The sequence below is a fragment of the Augochlora pura genome, chromosome 10, assembly GCF_028453695.1.
Source record: "Augochlora pura isolate Apur16 chromosome 10, APUR_v2.2.1, whole genome shotgun sequence".
Classification (NCBI taxonomy): domain Eukaryota; kingdom Metazoa; phylum Arthropoda; class Insecta; order Hymenoptera; family Halictidae; genus Augochlora; species Augochlora pura.
Genome location: NC_135781.1, coordinates 14,444,597 through 14,457,235, shown reverse-complemented (window position 1 = coordinate 14,457,235; position 12,639 = coordinate 14,444,597). Strand labels below are relative to the sequence as shown.

At 41.0% G+C, this 12,639-nt stretch overlaps 1 protein-coding gene across 1 annotated transcript in view; it reads left to right on the top strand.

Moving 5' to 3' along the window:
* Positions 1 to 2,513: 2,513 nt before the first annotated feature.
* Positions 2,514 to 12,639, top strand: part of LOC144475695 (uncharacterized) — a 64,813-nt gene continuing 54,687 nt past the window's right edge. Inside the window, exon 1 of the mRNA XM_078191835.1 lies at positions 2,514 to 4,573. Within this exon, the coding sequence (XP_078047961.1) occupies positions 4,381 to 4,573 (193 nt within the window). The 5' untranslated portion in view covers positions 2,514 to 4,380. The remainder of the gene's footprint in view (positions 4,574 to 12,639) is intronic.

Here is a 12,639-nt window from a genome sequence, read left to right as displayed (position 1 = left end):
TCTTTGCAAACGTTATTTGAATAACTCTGGTTTTTTTTCTGTGAAATTTATCTCACGTAGGCAGCTGGTTGTTTAAAATGAATATTGTACGAGGAACAACTTAATAAATCGAGCTGCAAATTGTAGGAAACGAATATTTCTTAAAACTGTGTAATTAAGCGCGATCGCTTACCGATTTTCTTTCATTTCAGCCTAGGTAATTACAGTTAAATCGGAACGGAAATTCCTCGGAACACGTAAAAGGAGAGAAAGAGCATCGAGATTACGCTCGATGCATTAAGCGACTAACGACCTTGATATTAATTACGTCGATACCTATTTCGCTCACGTTGGTCTCCCCAATTGTTGACATTGCGGGCGCGTACCATTGCATTTCCTTTTTATTGTGTGCAAAAGCCACGAGCAAACGTTACACTTCCGTAATTGCACGGTCCTGCGTCATACCTCTTTTTCCCCTCGCAAATATGTGCTTAAATTGTCACTTCATGTCTCTTACGCAATACGAGAATCTGCTCTCGTGAAGATTATTCCTCTTCGATTAGATGATGTTGACAATCTTCTGAAAGAAATAGAAAACTATTTATTGTATGTGTTCATTTAACCAGTTGGCTGCGTCAATCTCTTTGCGAAGTTAATGTAATTATGCTGCCTTGTTTGATTATCATCATATCTTGTTTAAATACAATACTTAGACAAAATACATAGTTTGATAAAAATTTTTAAAGTATTATCCTCCTTAACCATTAGTTGTTTTCGATCATTCAGTAAAAATATGTTTGTTAAAAACAACTAACTGATTAAACAGGTTAACGTATTTCAATTACTGGTCAACCAAAATTAGGCTAATTAAATGGCAATCTCTGTCGAGCTTTAAAAGCTGTATATTACTAGACTGCATCAGTAAACGACTGACCACTAAACAGATTTATCGGTGACAACGGTTTTAGTGGTCTGTAAAGTTCGCGACGTATTGTTACGTGCGTAGCCCGACATTTCCCTCTCGTCTTTTCTCATCGCGCGTTTGTCTTCTTTTCGCCCGCAAAAGACAATATAAATTCGCAGCGGCAAGCCTTTTATTATCTTTCAAACCGCATATTAAGCGCTGACGTCAAGAGACCTTTTTGCGTTAGCTGACGCTCGTCGCAATGTAAATATTCCGGTACCGAATGTTCAAGATGTAGAACGTATGCTCCATTCTAAAAATCGACCGTTTCCAGTTCACACTCTATTTACATTCACCGCAATGTTCATTAAAAGTGTACCAGACCCAGGCAGACGACGAACAAAGCACATGTTTCAATTTAGATAAGACACGTGGATCAGGCTTGTCTTTTTGTCAAATCATGGGTTTATGCTGTCACAGATGCTGACGATGATGTTTACCTTTCGGGGAAGTATTCGTTCAAACCCGACACGGCATGTGGACGAATATTAACGATGTTAGATAAATATAGTGGAATAATGGGTGTTAAAAAAATATATTAATGATAAGACAGATACTTCGATTGTTATACAAAATTTTAAGTTACGCGGGAAAGCATTGAAAGATTTTTTAACACTTTAACAAAGACAATTTCTAACATTCTTTAAATGAAAATAAAGGCAAACACATTTACGGTTGCATTCACAGAAAATAGGCAAAAGCCAGCTACTGATGAAAGTGTTTTTACTTAATATATTCAATATTTATTTTTTAATTAGTAAATAATTATCAACAAGTGTTTGAATAGTAATACAGCTAACAATAATTCACTTAACAATTAAAAAATTTAAACAGTTCAAGATTTAAGCTCTTTAAAATACTATAACATAGCTTACGATAATAATCAATGCAATTTTTAAAACTCGTTCAAACGCATGAATATGGTTAAAAATTGCTCGAATATTTCCAATCGTTTTATAATAACAAGAAGATTGGAATTATTTAAACTTTATTTTCATGATATTTGGAATTGTGAAAGAAAAAATCGGAAACTAGTAATTTCAACTGGTTTGTATTTCTAGCGAGAATCTTCTTCATCCGAAGCTATCTTAACCCTAATTGTAGAGTAGTTTTTCTAATCAGTAACACTTTTAACAGTTTGGAAGGTCATATAACAATTGTTCGTTGTGCCTTAGAGTCATCAATCGAGCGGTAAGGGTTAAACAAGTCCTAACCATTCGAGACATAGCTCCGAGTCAAGGGTATAGAAAAACCCGTTTGAAATTTAAAATTCGGGTAACAGACAGTAGTTTTCAGCATAACCAGCTCGATAATAAAAACGCAACGTTGCATGGCACTTCCAAGTATGCAATTGTAACGGGTGTACGTCGTACGAAAGTCATACGGCGGCCGATGCAAATCCGAGCGTGATCGGTAGAGGGAGTAGTCGCGCGAAGAAGATGGCAGTGGGAGAAAGATCGTGAGAGCGAGAGAGAGGGGTAGTGGATTGGTATTGGCTCGCAGCGTTAGCGAGAGAGAGAAGGAGAGAGAGGGAGAAGCCGCGGCCTAGGAGGAGCGTTCGAGTCGGGCCGTCGATGCCGGTCGCCTCAGTATGCCGCGCAGCGCGCAGGCTCGCGTACGCGTATTGTTTCTTTCTGTTCTCCTCTCGTTTGCGCGGCCTTTGCCGCTCGTTTTCCATCTCCGTCTCACTCACGATCACCTACGTACACAGCGCGGCTGGAATACGCAAGTACAAACATCTCGCGGCTCGCCGTTTGCGGGTTCACGCGTCCACCCCCCGCGTCCCACCGTCTTGCGCCCATCTAAAAGCAAAGGAATCGTGGAAATTCAGGTGCCGTTCAGGTGTGCTCACGAGCGTACAGATTGCCACGGCAGGCTAGAATTCGATCGGCAGAACCTGTTAAAGAACGCGAGTGCGTGCTGCGGAGCTCGTTGACACAGTGACACGGAGCGTAGAGCGTTAGATACGTGAGCGAGTGCGCCGGCCAACGAGGGGGCGAAAGAGCGGGAAAGGGTTTTTCAAACCGAGATCAACGGAAAAGGGATACAGGGATATCCGGTGGAACCGATGCGGACACGGACCAAGAGGACGCGATCTCTCTCGCGGCTTGACGGCAGCGAAACGATTACGAAACGCGTGGAAGGAGACGTGGCACGAAATGAAGTGAACGTGGTATCCCCGCTCTCACGGGATCGATAAGTTAGCGCCTTGGTAAATATCAAGCGGTTCGTATGTCCAGCGCGCACGAACCTAACCTAGCGGACTGCTACGGTGCACTGGCGAACACGATCGATTGTGTCTCGTGTCCCAGCATTTCAACGTTCCTCGACGAGAATGCCGTTGTGCCGTCGTGACGGCAATGTCTCGCTGCTGATCAGAGGAACGCGGAACGCCGAGAAATCTCGGGAAGCCTCGTAGCCGATTCAGGAAGTAGCATTACCCCCGTCCTGCGCCATCTTTGATCGTCCAGCGATGACAGGTGGTGGACGTGATTGTTGATCCGAGGTACCGCGGGCGGTTCGATCGCGAGTCGCAACGACGATCGAACACGCTCGATCGACGCATCGATATCGAGGAGAGGTGGCGGAGGTGGCGAAGGTAGAGGATTATTCTGTCACCCTTCCGTGAAGGTTCGCACACCCGGAAGGATCGGCAGGATCTCGGTAACGAGGGGACAGAAAATTGCGGGCGTCGGATGGAGCAGCGGACGAGAGAGAATACGAGGCGCTTTTATTTTTAGCCGACGCCGGTTCGCGCATCGCAAAAACCGGTTCCCGGAGTGCCGGGCCGTACCACGAGGTAGCGAGGCGCGTATACAAGGAGAGGCGAGAAGGGTTTTAGGTGAAAAGGGAGGAAGCGAGAGGAACAGACGCGCACGCACGTTATATAGAAAGGTGGAGTAGTACGTACGGTCGTCGCTGGTGTCCTTCTCGCGCGGTCACCCGTCGGCGAAAGAAAGAAAGAGTGACACGGAACGTGGAATTCGCCTAAGCCGATACACCTCTACACCCGCCCGTACCCCTCCACTACTTTCTCTCCCACCGGTGTCGAGGTATCGATTGCGTGCATGCACGCGGGGCTCTATCCCGTGCACCGAGCGGTACGTGACATCGGTGAGTGTGTGAGATTCGATCATCGAGTGGTGCGGTTCGACGACGTCGTCTCCGCGATGCGATGCGCCGAGCGGATGCAATTAGTCGGCCTTGATCATCGCGTTTGAGTATACAATCGTTCGTGTTTGGTGGTAATCGCGGGACCCGAATGTTTCGCGCGGTTCCATTGTGAGACCGAAGTGACCGCGGCGGTCGGGAACAAAGGGAATCGAGCGACAGAGAGGAAAGAACGATTTGGTACAAGGAATCGGCAAGGGAGAGGTTAGAGACGAGATTGTTGCGCAGTGGAACGAGATCGTCGAGACACGGGAACGGAATGAAGAATGGCAACCGATTCGAGCAACCGTCAAGACGTAAGGGCGGTCGCCACGACGACTACCGATCCGCAGCGAAGCGAAAAGCGCGCCGTCGCGGCGCGAGGCGCCGCCGGTGCTCTGGCCCTCAGTGTTCTGGCCGTGGTCCTCCAATCGGCGGCCACGGCGACCCCCACCTGGGGATATTTCACCAATCCTGACGGTGAGTCATGCTTTTGAAATTTCTCTGCGGAATCGCGCCAGTCGATGCCAGATTTCGTTCGAAACCGTACGTTTTCAATCGTAATTAATTTTCGATTAGCGATGCTATGATTATCATCGATTGTCGATACTTTAGCTATCGTTGATTCTCGATAATTACTATCGATTCTTATTTATCGATAGTTTCATTACTATCGCTTCTCAGTTATCATAATAGCAATAATGTAGTTATGGAGAAACTTTGCTGGAAATAATCTAGTAAAATTGTGCAAGCTTAGCTGGCGCTCGATTCTTTGATTCTTACGTCGCGTCGATACGGGCAGTACAGTCATCCATTGCTGGATCATCGATCGCGCACGCTCTCTACTTTCTAGTCGATGATTTCGAACCAGCTCGGGCTCATGATAATAATGCCATCGAACAAGTTCTTTGGTTTGTAAAAGATTACCGTTGAAATTTTCATTTTTCATCTTTATATATTGGAGATACGAAAAATTACGAAATATTTGTTGATTAAAGTCACTTCGTTCAGTTTCGTTAAATTAAAATTTAATTAATAACCAACAAGGTTTCTATTCCATTGGGTCTACAAAGGCGCCAAATGCATAAACATAGACTCGCGTTTTCAAGGTCTTTCCTTTTCCATTACGACGTCTCCTGAGATCGAGATATTCTCTCACGTTTTATTTCAGAGAAATAAACTCGAAGAAAATGTAATTCAGATGACTTGTACATTAAAGCACTGTAACTACATTCATTATTAAATTTGCCACGCTCTAAATTACATCAAAACCATCGTGGAAATGTTACGAGTATTTCGAGAATCCGAGTGTTAAACAAACTAATTGACGGAAAACAGAGAACTGGCGACGTTGGTTTTCCTCTGAATGATTTATCTACATATACCCTCCGGCGACCTCGAAATACTTGAACGCGCGTTCAAGGAAGCTACAACCGTGGCTTTCGTTTCCCAAAGACATATTTTCTTCATTCAAAGTTTGGTCAAGGCCACTCTGAGACTTCTATTTAAAGTCATCTGGATTATAGTCTCCAAAGATTCTTGTGGTCTGCAAACGATCTTCGCGCGAGCAACAGTCATTATTGCATTTAACACCGCACACCAACAATTTCCAAAGCAGGATCGGCAGAACAAGAAAGATACTTTCAAACGAAGGAGCGCGTAATTACTGTCTCTCACATTTTAAATTTCGTTCGGATTATCTACTCCGTTTCCAGTCTCTCGTTTTCGCATGCTAATTATTAGTTCCTCTCCATTAATTTCTCGGAAGCTTCTTGAGAACTCGTCCCGAGCTCGTCGCCTGCTGTTTTTCTCCTTTTTTCTGACGTACATGCCCGCAAACAAGATTAGCAACCATGAACGACCGTCGCAATGCGAACCGACGCGACTCAACCGGATTATCTCCGTGGTACCGATTGCATAGTTTACGCGGAAGTGCAGCGTGACTTAATAGAGGCTCGATAATATCGCGTAAAAGACCGGTGCCCGAGACAAGTAGTGTGTACAGTAATCGCTGGTTCACCAGGAATACGCATCTCCACGGTATTTAAATCGAAACCCTTCTATACATCTGCTCCTCATTTAACTGTTACAAGGACACGCACACCAGCGGCCGTGTATAGGCTGTCCTTTGTGCACGAATTAAAAGTCGTTACACGCGGCGCGAGCACTTCAGACGGCGAACTTATTGTTACTTAATCGTTGCACGTTCGGTCCGCAGATTGTTGCATAACAATTCTGCTCGCTCTGTTTCCAGATCGGAATACAATAGAGATCGAACATCGGAAACTGTCTGGACATCTAGATCTCTCGCGTCGATCGTTTGCGATAAATATTGCGTCACTCTAAATCCACTGTCGTTTATTGTATCGAATTTTCTATCTTTACGAAATTGCACGACTCTCTATTGTTGCTGCGGTTCATGACTTATCTTAACATTTAACCGTCTTAGTCCTAGCCTTTAGTATGTATTAGTTCCTAGTCTAACAATTCTTTTAAAATATCACTTCTTCCTCTCATGTAACACAGGGTTTCCCCGTTGAAATCATCAATTAATAAATAGGTAATGTAGCAAGAATATTCGAGTTTGTTCAAAGATAATTTACTATGAACTGCAGTAGTGATTGCGATAAGAGTTTCTTCGATTTTTCTAGCTTCTTATCATTTTAATTCTCAGAAAGTAAACTTTTAATATTGTTTTCGAAAATAAAAATTGTTGTTAGAAGAAACGATGAAATCCTGTTGGTAAGAAATAGACTGCAGATGTTCATACAAGCAAGAACCAATTTGCATTGCTCTTTGCACAGTTCATCATGGTTTCCTACAAATTCTGCAAAATTTTTAAGAAAGCTTACTTCAAAAGAGGTAGCATCATATTCCATGAAATTCTGAACTTTATTGCTGTCCAACCATCTTTACCAGCTGTACACGCATTTATATACAAGTTCTGCAGCCTAGTGATAAAAATTATTAAACTGATTTAACATTTTCCACGAAGACTCCAAGAACAACCTCAATAGCTATGATTAGTTTTCGGATTAACTTCACGCATGATAATGTTAACATATGCATGATATGTTTGATCGACAATTATTAGCATCGCTGACAAGAGAAGTACGTAGACACATCGTAAAATAAACAGCGAGTGTCGAAAGCAGTCGAGTAAATCTGGCACCGAGTAGAGTTTCGCTTGGTCAAATGGAGTTCCCGCGTACACCGATATCTATCCACGCATCGGCGCTCTTCCCACCGTTGTTTCCTTCATTCATATCGGATCTCATGGATCTAGAAAGGACAGTTTGTTGCCCTCACCGGTCTCTACGAGAGACCAGAGTGACCTAATTCAACGCACGGTTCCCCGTGTATCGAGTCAATTAATTCCAGCAGGTCGTTTTTACAACTACAACAAGCTGCCCCGCCTTTCGTCGTCCAGCTCCCTTCGACCTGTTTCCCCTTTAGATAACAACACACAGGTTGCTCACTAGCAGAGGTCCAATCCGGCCTTTATCCATGGCTGCCGCGATCTTTTCTCTTCTCTTCTATGTCTCGAACAAAACCGCGAGACATGGTTACTGTTTTTACCTTGCCTAATGGACGGAAATTCTAGCTATGTCAGCTGGTCCGCAATTAGCGATACAACCAACGATTCTGATGATTTCGACGTGCGAACGTAAGTCCGGTTTCCGGAAAACTCGGATCTAAGACCCTATTGCGTTTTTCATTTATTCTTGTATCTTAATGCGGATTGCTCTTCGCTTCTTCCAAAGATTTTAATATAGAGATATGTTCTAATAGGTTGTTTCCTAATTGAGCGTTGTTATCAAATAACTGTGAATCACGGTTGTTAAGTGTATTTTTGTTAAACGTCCATTACGGATGCGTTATTCTGGGAAGTTAGGGAATTTCTCTTCTTTCTTTTAGTTCTTTCCTAGAAATTAATGATCCATTGTTTATGGACATTTTGAATTTCTTGAATTTGGAAAGAAATTCTTGATGCCCACATCTGTTAATATATTATACGCTAAACTACATTTGAACAATTTCATCAAATGAAAATAACGTAGTTATTGAGGTGTAAACTGCAGAGTTGAAAATTAATTAGTTCTCTACGAAGTTCAATGAAACTGGATTCAGGCAAATACGTTATGCCAATGATTAAATGTTATAGGTATACGTGTTTTTAATCTTTCTGTTTCTTTTCAAAGTTGTTCGAATATTCAAAGATGCATAAAATTGATTTAAGTACTCTTAAAGCGTTTAAGAGATTAACAGGACCGCATCGAAACAAAATGCCTGTTACAGAACTGTTGCTTCTGCCGCAAACGGTACACGTTCCTCTTATTTTTCCTAGCCTATCCGCTCATCGTCAACTGTCTTTTTTTTTCGTCGATTGATGACAGGCTTTGAGCGAAGGTAAAGAACTAATCGGATTAGCCGGAGTAAGTACTTACATGACTGGTTGAAGCAGTCGAACGAAAGAATATCGCGGACGTACTAGAGTCCAGCGAGTGACATTCAGACCTTGACCGCTTCAATTCACAATAATTACTCAACGTGCAACAGGCACCGTTTGTGTCTGCATTTTTTCGATAGTGGGAACGTTAAAGAAGGAACAGTGGTGCGGTTGGAAAAGTCAAAGGTCCGATGAGGTCATCATCATTCAGGAAAAACCGAACAGCGTAGGATGCTATTCCGAAAATGATTACCGGCGTAGGATGCTACTCTTACAAATATTGACAGCGTTTCCTTTTAATTAAAGAGAGCAGAAACAATTTTTTCGCGTCGTCGGTGTTTTTTGTTATTTAAATTACAGAAAAGTATTCCAGAAACAGAAATATCTGCACCATTATTAGTGGTATCAATTGATTAGGAGCTGTAAGTTGAGTCTAATATAGACACTACTCTAAGTTCATCAGCTTCTTTCTACTTAATTTAGAGCTTGATTTGAAGGCTGAATAACTCTTTCAATCCGATTTTCAAACGTGATACAATGACATTGATATTACCCTTAGTACAATTTGAACTTTTCACGGTAGCATGCTTCTACAGCACCGCCATTGCAGTATGGAAAGGTTAACCCTCTTACCGCGGTTAGGTATATGATCTTTCAATCTAATTATTAGGACGCATTTGCATTATAAATAAACCAGTCCGCGAGTTTTTACCGAAAAATCATACACCTAACCGCGGTTAGAGTATTTACTTTCTTTTATTATAAAGGACCGAGTTAGCTGTGAGTTTACATATTATACATAACTTGATAAGTGTTGTAAGTATTATCATTAAGATTACACCTTTCAAGAGAAGGTAAAATACACGAGAATTCGAAAATATTATTAATACTGACTGGAGGATACAGTTTAAGTTTACGTGATTGTTGATACAAAATATGGTTAGAGAGTTAGTTAATATTGAAGATTTAAGATTAAGTACCAGAAGTTTCAATCAAATGTCCAGAAGATAGACTAGGTCTGCACATATAATTCAATCGAGTAGTTTCTTACTGAATAGAATTTCATTGCGGAACAGAAGAAAACAGATAAAGCGAGATAAAATAGACATCGTCATCCTTTTATTCTATTGATGACCGTGACGCGACTATTACACGGAAGGAGGAGGAAATAAACTAAAAACTGGATTGAACTGTGGAATTCGCTAATCCATTTTTTACAGTATCGTGGTTCTCACAATTCTTCTCGATGCCTGTTCCTCCCTCAAACAGGAATATCAAGGTGCATCGTGGTTGCCCAATATCCCACGAGTTGCGGCTTTCCGCCTGTCGAGCTCGAGATCTACCTGCTGCTAGCCGAAGAAGGTCCGACGAGACGCTTATTTCACATGTTTCTGTAGAGTCGACACGGTTGCACGCGCATATGGCCTACAGGTACTTACGTAAGGACTGCCGACCCTGTATTGCTGTCTGAGCATTCGAATGGGTTTCGATCGAAAATCGAGCAGGTGAAAACTGTCAGCGACTTTGTTTTCCATTTTTCGATCCCACTTCTCTTTTCGAAAATTGTTTAGTCTACGTTTCTTCGAGGTACCGCCTTTAAAAATTCTAAATAGAGGAGCTATCCTCATCATCAAAATTTTCAAGATTTTGAATCTCCTTAAATTGACAAAATTAAATATTTGAATCTCCTGTGTTTATATTGAGGTACTGCAGTTAACTATGATCCGGATGATTCCCAACCATGAAATTGAAAAGATTCTGAAATTTTGTTACTATTGTAGTATGTTACGAAATTTGTTTCGTGCACAAATTCACTTAGAGAGGTGGAAATTAATCCACAAATTTTCGGCTGCTTTTTATTTTATTATTATAATTCGCTAATTGTACAAGTTAGAAAAGAAGTGTTCAAACAGAAGTTACTTCTTTTGAATTATGAATGTTCAAATCTTCTCAACGCCCACACTGGAAATTCACGGTATAGAAGTATTAAATTCAAACATAAGTAGACGGGAAATCTTTAGGGGAAGCATCGTTTTCTTCGGATTCCTTTACAGCTGTCAGAGGAACAATAGCGATGGTTATTGACGAAGGGTTTCATCAGATCATCCCATGAGAAATGCGAGTTTCTTTTCCTATTTCGGAGATGAAATATAAAAACATTACCGCACAACCATCCCAATACTGTTTCATACATTTCCCCACTGCTTTCTACGTGTTTCTCGCCATGTTGCTGTATTTCACCTTAATGTTCTTGTACTTTATCTTTCCACAATATAAATGTAAATTTGCATTGTATACAGGATGACCAATTAGTACAATAAATAGAACAGCATTGTTAAAATTAGCTGAAATTAGCATTTGAAAATTAGTAATTAATTTGCATGGGATACATTATTTTGCTGTGGTCTTGCCATAATCATAAATGCGTATAAGTATTTAGAAATGAATTGGAGTAATTTGAGGAATGGGCGAATGTAATTGGGAAATAACGAGTGTACGATAGAATTTCTTTTTACCGATGACTACTTGGAATACGGAGACACTGGCCTCGGTTTTGTCGGGCGTTCAGCCGGCTCTAATATCCAGTCGAACGCGATCCGTTGGAATGTGTGCCGTAAATACGATCATAAAGAATTCAGTCGATCCATTCGATGTGTGTTCGTTGCACAAAGACCTTCACGAAGCGAGACACAATTTATGAAGGAGCGCGAGTGCGTCACACGGCTAAGCGAAACTATTTCTGAACGCGATTTTCAGTTTCAGTTAATGCATTCATTAATGCAGAACGCCATTTTTATTCGATAATCTCTCCCGAGATTGCCGATTCTCTTTTCTATCGAATAAGCTAGTAATCAATTTTCACTGCTAAATAAAAAATTCAGTACAGTTTTAAGCGAGATTCGACCATTCATAAAAATGGCCATTCAGCATGGTCAACCTACGGCAGACGCTTTTAACGATTATCTTGTAGGCGTAAGTAGATCCTCCTAAATCTCTGCGAATCAATTTTTCTGCCGAAAAGTAGTTCAGCTCCGAATCGTCGGGAAGTTGTCGATATTTAAACTGTTTTAATTCTATAAAAAAATGAACGTTGTAATACATTTATTAAATATAATATATAATAAATAATAATAAATAAAATAAATATATTTATTTATAAAACATTGTTTTAGAATCAGCGTATATAGCTAATCGTTTAATCAGGCTATCAGCAAATCCGAATTTCGATGGAACATTTGCAATTAGAGTTGGGTAGAAAGTGATCTGTTTAATGATTAACGATTTTAACTTGTTAGTTATTATAACTAATCGATAATAATTTATAATAACTAACATGTTAGTATACTAATTTATAATTTATAGTTATAATAACTAGCGAGTTATAGTCATTAATTATTATCGACATTACCTTTTGCCGAACTCTGTTTAAATTCATGTGCCAAGATAAATACACCATTCGAGAGATGTAAATATTTTTATTCTCCGATCGAAGACAGAAATTTAATCGAGCCTAGATAGATTCGTATGCTTTCAACACGCAAACTGAATCGTTTTTTTTTGTGTGCCCCGAGTGCATTGTACTCACCGGTCACTGACGAATGCAGCAAGAATGAACACGGTGTGCGTGACCCTAGCAGGTGGCTACTACGATACGCCGACCGTGATAAATATGTGTGAACGGCGGTCGTACGTTTGCCGCAGGTGTATCTGTGAATGGGTGTCGCAGGTACGTAGTCGCTAGAAAGATCTTCGGCCATTGACAAGCCTCGTTCTTCCATTATTCCGAGATCCTAATCTTCTTTCTTCACTTACGCTCTTATGTCGAACGCGCTATGTATTTCCTGAAAACAAATCGATCCCGTGAAACAGTGCCATGTGCTAAATAGAACCATCTAATTTTTACCAGTGTTTTCTGTTTGAAGTTATAATCATTTTTGTATTCTTCTAAAAGTGTCGTTACTCCGTTAGACATGCACAGCCATACAGGGGTTTCTCCCTTTCCTCTATATCACAATTATCCTAAGGCTCACCTACTTTTTTACACTCAATGAACACTTCATACAGCCAAACAGAGATATAATTATACACAAACTCG